The sequence below is a fragment of the Impatiens glandulifera genome, chromosome 3, assembly GCF_907164915.1.
Source record: "Impatiens glandulifera chromosome 3, dImpGla2.1, whole genome shotgun sequence".
Lineage (NCBI taxonomy): Eukaryota > Viridiplantae > Streptophyta > Magnoliopsida > Ericales > Balsaminaceae > Impatiens > Impatiens glandulifera.
The window spans coordinates 4,895,922-4,907,063 of NC_061864.1; the positions used below are offsets into that span (position 1 = coordinate 4,895,922).

Sequence of the window (11,142 nt, forward strand, 5' to 3'; positions counted from 1 at the left end):
AATATCTAGTTAGTTATAAAATTTCCCATGTTATATGTTTATTTTAGTTATGTTAAAATTTAACCCTTTACATTAAAAGTGCCATAATAAGACTTAATATCTTCTGGATACAAGTTAAATGACTTTTTTATGTTGATTGCAAGTTCAATTACCTTTTTACAGCCTTTAGGCTTAATTAAGTGAAACTTGTTACTTGTAAGTTTCATTCTACAAAAGTATTTTCACGTGATACCCAATTTACAAGACCATATGAACACTAAAAGGTATAAATAAATAAAAAATGATATGAAGAATGTCCAACAAAATAGAAGAAGATATGCTTTTAGAAAAGAAAAAAAAAATGTTAGGCAGGCCAAACCGTCACATAGACATACCTAGTTATAGTTGGGGGATTTATTTTTGCAATAAAATAAGCCTACATAGCATGAACTTTAGAAAGTGGTTAATCTCCTAACTATATTTATGACTTAGATGAAATAAAATAAAAACAAATTAGACCTTTTTAGCTCGAGTGAAAAGAATCTTGCGGCTAAAAATCTTGTGTTCGATCCCACTAAAAATGACCCAAAAAATGACTAAGTGGGGACAGTATTAGCTTAAAAAAAAAAGCGAAGAAATTTAGACTTTTACTACCATGGCTATCATCACATTTTTACCCCAATTAGACAAATACATAGTATATGAACTCTTTCAGCTATTTTTTTCAGCAATTGTTTTTAACATGGATGTCCAAACAACAAACTTTCATGCACCTCGACAAATCCCTATAATAAAACAGCACAAAAACCTACCATTTGTATTTTCAATGAAAATTAAACCTCAGACATAAGCCTATTAGTCAAATCTTTTGTCACTTCAGTTTAAAACTATTTCAGCTAAATTCAAGAAGAAGAAGAAGAAGAAAACAAATGTTTGAGCCACCGATTGTCAGTACTGAGAAGAGAACACAAACAAAAAACTATAATAGTGTAGCTTCTTCTTAAGCTTACTCAAACCATAGCTAAGAATGCTAAGAAATGGTCATTTTTCTCCTGAGCATTAACAGACAGACAAAATGCAAAATGAAATAACAGATATTCCTCAAATTGTGTGTGCTAATGGAGAAAAATATACCAATACACTACCACTACTACTTAGATTTTGAAACCTTTGATGTATACTAACATTACAATCAGTATAATAGCACACTGAATTACTAAAATAGAAAGAGAGAATGTACCTGATTGAGGGGATACAAACACAAGATACATTTATCTCTTCTTTCAATCACACCATCAATTGAACAGAAGTACAACAGACATATGCTATAATAATATTTAGCTGGAAAGAAGATACTTGTTCCCTGAAACCACCTCTGACCCCATTAACTGCGTCTTTGAGCACCTGGTGGCGCTGTTGGCATTGGGAAGTTAAAATTGAATTGGGGCCCTAAAGATGGAGGAGTCTCGATGTACGGGCTCTATAGTTTCCATTTCCCAAACATAAAAAAAAAACATTGAAATCCGTTAATTAATGACAACCCTATTTGGAAGAATAAACCAAGTCATATCATCGTAAATAAAGTTAGAAGAACTGCAACAGAAGGAAGGTGCATGAAGAACCATAGTGGAATTTCAGAACACAGTAGAGCAAATAGGCCTTGTTTGTTTTCTGCTGCTTAATAGCTTATTGTCACTTCTGTGTTTTCATGACTGTAATCATCAGTTAATCTGAATACATTTTGATCTTGTTTGATGTAGCTCTTTTTTTTAGAGAAAAAAAACATGCTTTTGTAAAAATGGATTATTTAGGTTTATTTGGGTTAAAATATTATAAAGAATAAAGTAATGATAATTTGGCATCTTAGTTGATGATTTGATAGAAGAAGTCAATGATGATTTGGGGGTGGTTTATTTAGATTAAATCCAAATAATCCACATCAAGCAAGCCCTTAGTATTTTTTCAGTCAAGCTAGTTCAATAAAAAATCTAATTAATACTCATGGAGCAAAGTTGAAAACAAGCTAAATTTGATGTTCGTTTAACTTTTACTTAAGACACTTAAATTCTTAATATTTCATATTAATTCACTTACTATTTTTCAATATTTAATTTTATCCAGAAAGACCTTTAATCAAATACTTGGAAACTTATTTCCTAAATAACAGGTTGTCATTTGCTTACCTATACAAGAATATAGAGAAATCCCCATTAACACGCCCCAAAACTATTTCTCAATATGGATATATGCCCCAAACTTTCAAATATTTTACTTACGCCGCTGAAGTTTTGAGAACATTTTACCACCCATATTACTCATTTTATTAATACTATATATGGACAAAAGTTTTTCGTTAACCCTTAACATCCACATCATCTAAAAATGCTCACTATACAACTCATTTTCAATTAAATTAGAACCCACCCACCCAAAAATTTACCAGACACCTAGATAAAAAGTTTAACCCTACACTGGGGTTTGGGAGGTAAGGATGCGACTTGAGTCGTTTGTGAATAGGGTTAAATCTTTTTGATATTTTTCATGCAATTCTGCTTAATTAAATAAGGTGTCTAGTTTACATTTTCAAAATGATGTGGTTAACATATGTGGAAAAACTTTTTTCCATGTATGTATGGCCATTAAAATATTGGTGATTTCAAATTGATCATAAATCCAAATTTTAAAAGGGGATTTATGTTTTACGCGTTCACTTCTATTTGTAAAAGGGGATTTTGTATATGATGAGAATTTTTTTTTATCTTATGTAATGTTTGACCGCTTCTCACGCCCCCCTTTTTATTCTAATGAAATGTAGACCTCTTTCAAAAAATAAATCAAAATTTTAAAGTTGGGGGCATATATCTAAATCGAGAAATTGTTTATGGGCATATTTATGGATTTTCTCAAAATTATATACGCTTTCACAGGGGAATAAACTTCAAACTATTGCTGAATGAAAATGTCTATAATTACACTACGGTTTACTTTAAGGAGTTCTTTGTTGATAAAAACTAAAAGAACCTAATAAACAACTTAGAATACACAAGATAGAAAAGCATGAAATAGTTCTCATTACCTGAGTCGGAATAGCATTACTAGTCATCCGTTCAGACCTTGGTGATGAACCAGGAGAAGATGCCGCCTCAACACTTTCATGGAGATGATGAAGATTGCTTTGTGGTGCATTTTCATTCTCAGTCACCGGTTTGGCATTCTAATCCATGAAAAAGGAACAAGATTGATGAAGAATCTAATGCAACCAAACATGTTTTTTAAACTTACTAAAAAAAGGAAATGTATTCTACCTGAAAGATTTTGCCAAGGGACTTTAATCCCTTCGCTCTGGCACGCAGCTCCTCTTTCTTTACATTGTTTTCTTGAAGAACCTATACACAATATTATTATTTTTTTGAAAAGGAAGAAGAAAATATATATCAATATCAGTTGTTACATAAATGTTAATCATCAAAATGAGAGTAACAAGTCGGAAGAGTAAAACAACCATCAAGCAAACACGGGAAACGGTGTTTTCAATATCTGCTACATTAAGCTTCCAGAGGGAATCAACCATGGATTTCTTGTGGGCCTGCAAATACTGTTCAAGTTGTTCCTCTGTGCAATTACCTTCTGAGCTAAGCTGCTTTTTCATATCCTCTTGTAGCTGAATCAGTTGAATGGCACCTGCAATAAAAAACCAATTAGTGAGCAAAAGCAACACGCTGTGCAAAAATCTTTGAAAGCTGTACAGTCAGAATGACAATACCATGATTGAAATGATACAATCAAAACTACGAATCATCATTGTATTTTTCTTTTCAGGGAAGATTTTGGTAAAAGAAAACTGATGTCATTTTCAGTCAACTTTTTAGTGATTCAGTGCCCGAAACATAACACAAACATCTATGGTAAGTGGTAACCCTTGTCTCCTCCTAAACAACACCTAATTATCCAATCATCTTGTTCTACTTCGTTGTGCCTCTTTAGATCTTATAATTTGTGAAAAAAGCATCAAATATATCAAGTGGCATTAAATTTCACATATGAGAACATAATTTCGTAATTTAAGAGTCACATAAATCTCCAGAATTCATAAGAGAAAATTCTTATTTGCAGTTAGGGTGGATCGGTTAAACTTCTGTCATTAAGAATAAACAAACAAAACAAAACAACATTGAATTTTTGTTATATAAATGACTGTTAATTTAGATTTTTTTACCTTAGGCTAGTAGTTATATCAAAACAAACTAAAAATAGCAAAATCTGACTATTAATTTAGATTTCTTCTAAGAATTTAAGGACTAGAAGAAATTGAGATTGAGATATAATTTCTGATACCTTCATTGTACAATGGATGATAAAGATATATAAGAGCAACACTAGAAACCCAAAAAAAGTCTCCTTGGACATGAGACCACAACATATCTGTTCAAAACTCATACTGTAAGGTAAACTACCACAGGTTACACCACCTACAACAAGTTAACAATGGTGGTGTAGGCAAGATGAGGAATGATAATGTGCCTAGATTGGTATTTTATTTTATTTTTTAGACCAGTGTCTTTCCTTAGAGGCGGCTAACACATCATCCCACCGTCATGCCCCCCTACTTCAATGAGTGATAAGTAAAGTGAGAATTGAACATGAGACCTCAACCTATTCATTCAAAACTCATACCACTTGAGCTACCCTGGGTGGGTACCGAGATTAATATTTTGAACAGAAAATAAGTAATCATCAAAACAAATTAGTGAAACTTTTGTTCCCAAGTCAGCTGAAGTCTTCCTACCTGTTGCTGCAGTTACTTGAGATTTAATGAAATGACCCTTATGACGAAACCACTCCGCAATGAATGGTACTCCCAAAAAAATAGCCTTCTTCCCAAGTTCTTTAGCAGCCTGTCTTACGTATATATAACCAATTGTGTTCAGCATTTCAAAGCCATAGGCTGCAAAAGTTGTTATATATTGTTAGGGGACATAAAAATAGTAGGCAATAATTAGAGATGATCATCATAATAATAAGATTAGCATTTACAAGTTAGCATGGAAAGATATAGAGAAAAAAATTGGATTTCCCCTGAAAATGTTACCAACATGCAACTTCCAAAGTCATTAAAGCAAGATGTTAAATAACAGATAAAAAGTCCAACATGTTCTGATCTGTTTTTCTTGGCCCAATTCAGAATAATATTAGGATTTACCATTTAATCACACTCCAACATCATTCCACGATATTGATTTACTTTACTTGGAACATATTTATGTGAAAGCATGGTATCATGAATACGGGAGTGTCAACTTATGATATGTTGGTTTTCATTCATGCAATAGCTTTTGTTTGATCCTTTAGGCATGCAATAGCTTTTGTTTGATCCTTTAGACAAGCAATAGTTTTTGTTTGATCATTTAGACCTGCAATAGCTTTTGTTTGATCATTTAGCATGCAACAATCATTTCTAAGCTTACAAGCTTCCTTCTTTTGGCTTCCAACAAAAGAACCAAAGTCTAGACCATACAATATCCTGGAGGGTACACTTTCCTTTTTGCAATGGGGTTTGTTCCTGAAGGAGTCTAGCACAACAACCCACAGTCGTAACCCCACTTAAATTGGGGCGTTCTTATGGGAATCAAACATGAGCTACCCTCGTGGGTTAAATACGTGGGCTAAATATATTTATGATATCACAATCTTGGAGGGAAACTTATACACAACTAAGCTTCCACAATGAGCTTCAGCTAGTGTTTCAAATTAGGTATCCCAATCCTGAAGATCACAGCATGTCTCACTGATATATCACTGAACATTCATTAGATACCAAAAAGTGACATAAATTTACCTGCCATAAAAAAAATATATAAGTAGAGATCATTGCGCCTTCTTCGTCCCAGTTAAGCATATTTTTACGTAAGAATATGGTACACTCAAAAAAAACATGCAACCCCAAGAGAGTTTTTATAACTGTGCACATCCAAGAAATCACTTGACAACATCAATGAAAAGATGAAGAATTCCATCAAAGAGCTATGCAACACAAAGAACAAAGAGTGTGTATCACCTGCACTGGAGAGCTTCTCTACCTCCATTTTAGCCTGCTGAACAAGATCTTCTTTGTTTCCATGAACATAAGTGTTGAGTCGATCTTTAAGTATTTGAGCAAGCTTCTCCTCTCTTTCTTTTTGCACAACCTTTAGAAAGAGGAATTTGCTTAAAACATTGAATGATGATACAAACAAGTAATCTTCTTTTGTATCTTTGGCATGTTTTTAATTTGTATTATTGGTGAGCACATTCAAACCACCCTTCACAGGGTTCTTGTTTATCCTTGCCATTATTAGATGAAAATATATATTTTACTGATAGATAAAAAAAATATGGGACTCCAAACGAACGAGCTATGAAGTACACATGACCATTATTTCTTTGTTTAAATTCCCCCAACAATGAAGTATCCTTTCCCCCACTACATTTTCATAACAAAAATGAACAGAAATTTTGAATTATAATTCATAAGAAAATTGTAAAATGCACATCCAAATAATTGTTCTTCTAATTTGTTAATGTGGAATATACTGATTCAGTAAAATAGTTAGAACAGTGGTGGCAAATTCTAGCTTACTAAAAAGCTAGTAATCATGTGTTTTATTACACAAATAATTGTACAAAGACAGAAGCTTCAAATCTTAGCTGTCTATTAACAGAATACAGTATTTCTTCACTCAGTCAAATAGAGCCAAAGACAGACTGGATTAGTACTCTTTCTTCATCAGTATTAAACATGTATAGACAGCTGTTTCAGAAGGAAATTTCAAAAATGAATTGCAGCTAGGGGATGCTCCTATTTACACCTGCTAACCTATTATTGTAAGCACGGCATACTGACACTAGCTCAATGGTAGAAAGAAAATGAGTACAAAGGAGAACATTTGTTGCAAAAGTGAGTTTGATGCAGAAGATTAAAGGGAACACAAGGAAAATACAGGCCAAAATGCTTCAGATGACAGACAAGGTTGAAATAATGACAGACATTGCAAATTATTTCTGTTTTATTAATAAAAATAAAATACTCTGGAGCAAATAGATAAATCTGCCGGATAGATCCAAAAACCAGAAGCGTAATGTCCTGGTACTGGTGGCAATTTCATCAGAAAACATTAGAGAACAAGAGTGTACTGTAGGAAGATTGGAGAATAATTGTCACAAAAAACTGCTCACTACGTATATGTGACAATACACTACTCACTATTTATATGTCACTAAATTACTCTACTAAAATAATTACATATTAACCCCATAAAACAATGTCATTAGCCAATTTAGTTCCACCAATCTGGATCCCTCACACATCCCTTGTGCTAGTGAACATAGTTCCGATTCACATTGTGATGTGAAGAATGCCTAAAATTATTAGAACTGAGAGAGAATGTAGAAAAATACTTCAGAAGTAGATGACAAAAAGATACTCCAACTTTATTCACAATTTTCATATTGTCTACATGTGTATTTATACAACTGATCTACTAAAATTTTAATATTCTATCAATTGGGCTTGGCCTAATTATATTTAGCCCCCAAGTATACCTATTTACTGCTAAAAATACCCTAAACATGTATCACATTGCTTCTTGATACCACATTGTTTATCACTCTTTTTATATGATGTGCATAAGTGTAGTTATGTGTACCTTTACCATCAATTTTCTTTCCTGAATAAAAGTCCTTTCTAGGAGTGAGCTTTAGATATCTTTAGGATTCTCCGACTGCTTCAATATGTTCTTTAGGAGAGTTAATAAATTGAATTACAAATAGGGTCTTTTATCTACTAGGAATAAACCTATAACAAATTTATCTAGATAATAGAAGATACCCCTATCTAGATAAATACTGGAATGATATTGCTACACAAACATGTATACAACAATTAACAACTTATAATTAACCTTACTAAAAAATAAAAATGATTCATAATAATCTCTTAACCATAGTACTTACTCTCATTTTCTCCTGCACCTTTCTTGCATCAAACTGCTCACTATCTGTGAATATATCCATAGATGCCATGGATGCCATAGCCAGTTGCCCAATATATTCCTCAAAAAGCTCACTTCCAAAGAGCATAGCAAAAATTTCTGACGGGTCAATGATTCCCTCCCTGCAATAGAGATGTACAAAAACAAAAACAGAATTACAAGACAGAGGACGATATTGTATTTCTGTGCTTCATTAATTATGCAAACGTAAGATCGGTATCCAAGCCAAATTTCCAAAATTCATCGAGTTATTATTTTAAAAGCATGAATACTGACGTTGAAATTCCTGATTTTCCATGAGCATCATATGCCTGTCTCTGGGAAGGATCACTGAGCACTTGGTAAGCTTCACCTAGAACCTGAACTTATACGAATTCTTCCAATTAGCAGTGGGAAAAATAATCATAACTTAGAAGCATAGCTCCCAATATGCATAATAACATTATGAATACAAGGAATCCCCTCATAATATTCTTCTTTTCATTTCCTCCATCGTTTTCTACTTCCATGGAAACTCAAGTACTTTATAGTAAATAAATGACACACACATCTTGTCTGTGCTGGAAGTGTTTACATCATTCAAATCAGTAATCACATATAAGAGACACTCACTGCACGTGATATCTAGTTCAATCCTTAAACCAATATGGGACTCTCATCTTATTGAACTCATAATCACAGATAAGTTTGCAATACAAAGAGAGGAAAGTAAACATGTGAAGAAATTGTTGCCTGAAAATTTTGGGCCGCTTGAGGATCATTAGGATTTTTATCTGGATGGACTTGTCGAGCCTGTAATTCAAATAATTAAAGGAAATCAAGAGAAAACCAATGACCATATTAATCATTTTAAAACAATATGTTATAAAAAAAATGAACAAATGACTGATAAATAGAATATAAAAGAAAAGAACATACAGTAGAGTCTATCTATATAACATTTAGATGGATGAAAGTGAATGCAGATAAGGAAGAATATTAACAAATTATTGTACACGCGCGAACTAGTAGATTCTGGTACCAAATCTCTTACACCAATAAACCAAGACTAGGTACAATTCTTTCAGATTCTATGTAAGAGCACCTAAAAGGATTGCCCCAACCTGGTGCTATGCAATCAAATGGGCCCGACATTGTAGTCTCAACCACGATGAAACAGCCCTTGTACTTTCAATGTGAACATCTCATTCTTCTATTATTCATTCAATTACCCAAAAGGCACTATTAAACTCATAACTCAACTACTAGGCTTTCATTAAAATTGCAGTGTCGCTGTAATTCAATCACAAACAAGAACAATTAAGGATTAAGCCAATCAACTGCCTACTGATTCCATTGGTTAAGAATTTCTCCTTCTCTTGAATACAATGATATATAAAGAGTTCTTAAGATTACCATACCTATTTACAGCAACAACAACAAAAAAATGACCTAAAAATTAACTAGTACCACTGATACGAACAAATCAACAACGGTGGACACTAACCTTGACATAATAAGCTTTTTTAATCTCTGCTTCGGTGGCCGTAGGACTGATTCCTAATACATCGTAGTATCCAGTCTCCTTCACCATGATACGGTCGTTCGTTCCTCCGTAAGATGAATCTGAGTAAAGAGATTGCTATTGTACAATAGGAAATTTGAAGATTATTGAGAAATCGAAGATGATTATTTGAAAATCTCCTGATCAAGTGAAGCCTGAGAAATGGAATAGGGCTGACCGTTGAAATTACAAGAGAGAGAGAAAGATAATCGACATGAAAATTGTTTGCTTTTTGTATGTTGACCCTTAGCAATTCCTCATGACTGAACCTGCCAGTTTAAAATTTTAATTAATTATTTTCACCTTAATTAAACGTGAGCCACAATAAAGTCATCAAATCATAATATTATATATATTTCAATTATTTATAAAACAAAAAGTATATAATAAAGTTTTAAAATCCATAAAGTAACATAACTTAGTTTTACTTTTATATATTTATATAAATAAACTAAGTTTTTATATTGGGCTATTATTTGTAAACTTCAACTAATCCACAAAGTAAATATTATTATTTATAAATTAATATATCATTTTATATATTTAATAATAAAACTAAAAGTAGAAAATGCATAAAAAATGCCGCTTACAAACAAGTTAAGTGAGTTGGCACAACATGATAAATGGGTCAGAGACACGTCATGTCACAACACATAACATGGCCCAATTAGCAACATTTGTGCTTTCTTGACTATTTACACATTCATGTTTCAATTTTTTCTATAAAAAAAAATAATTTATAACTTTTGTTTGTATCAATAAATTGTTTTTAAAATTAAATTTATTAATTATAAAGTATTATATTAAATTCATAACTATAATTTATTTAAGGGAATTTATAATTACTATAAATTATATAACTATATTTATATTGGATGTGCATTGGCATTATTTAACACAAAGTACATGACTACCAAAGTCATATATATCTGAATTCTGAAGATATCATGATTATATTTTAATTATTTTATCTTTTACAAATGTAATATTATCAAAATTTAATCTTCAAATAAAATAAGCTTGTAACAAAAGTCTTCCTTTATACTTCATATCTTAATCACAAAATGAGATAATATTAAGTTATTTCAAAATTAATAATTTATTATAATTACTGTCACAGTTATATTCAAAATAAAGTAAATATAAAAAGTGATTTTATTCATATTTGATATAAAAATTGTAATTTAAATATGTAAATTTAAAAATAAAATACGAATAAAAATTAATACTTTTTTAATTCATAATTTAATTTTTTTAAATGATATTTTTTTACTTAAAAATACAATTTTCTTTTATCTTCCCACCACGTGTTATATTTTGTATTAAATCTCAACTTTATTCATCACATTCTAAAAAAAATTCATGAACTAAATAAATGGTATATATATTCATTACCATGTAAATTTGTATAAATTGATATCAAAATTAACTATACATATTAGATTATATATATATATATAATATTTTTTTTTCTAATATATGTATCTTATTAACATTGTTGATTGTTCTCTAAAAAACATTAAGATTATTGATATCAAAAATTCATATTTTACTAATTATATTGTATTTGGTAGAAGGTGAAACACTGTTGGG

At 31.4% G+C, this 11,142-nt stretch overlaps 1 protein-coding gene across 1 annotated transcript; it reads right to left on the reverse strand.

Moving 5' to 3' along the window:
- Nucleotides 1–1,062: 1,062 nt before the first annotated feature.
- LOC124931211 (chaperone protein dnaJ 10) lies at nucleotides 1,063–9,759 on the reverse strand. Its single transcript, XM_047471634.1, has 10 exons — nucleotides 9,493–9,759; nucleotides 8,739–8,798; nucleotides 8,283–8,365; nucleotides 7,969–8,128; nucleotides 6,035–6,164; nucleotides 4,766–4,924; nucleotides 3,482–3,660; nucleotides 3,285–3,365; nucleotides 3,056–3,193; nucleotides 1,063–1,459 (listed from the first exon to the last, which is right to left on the reverse strand). The coding sequence occupies exons 1-10, from the start codon at nucleotides 9,577–9,579 to the stop codon at nucleotides 1,364–1,366; spliced, it is 1,173 nt and encodes a 390-aa protein (XP_047327590.1). The 5' UTR covers nucleotides 9,580–9,759; the 3' UTR covers nucleotides 1,063–1,363.
- Nucleotides 9,760–11,142: the final 1,383 nt, after the last annotated feature.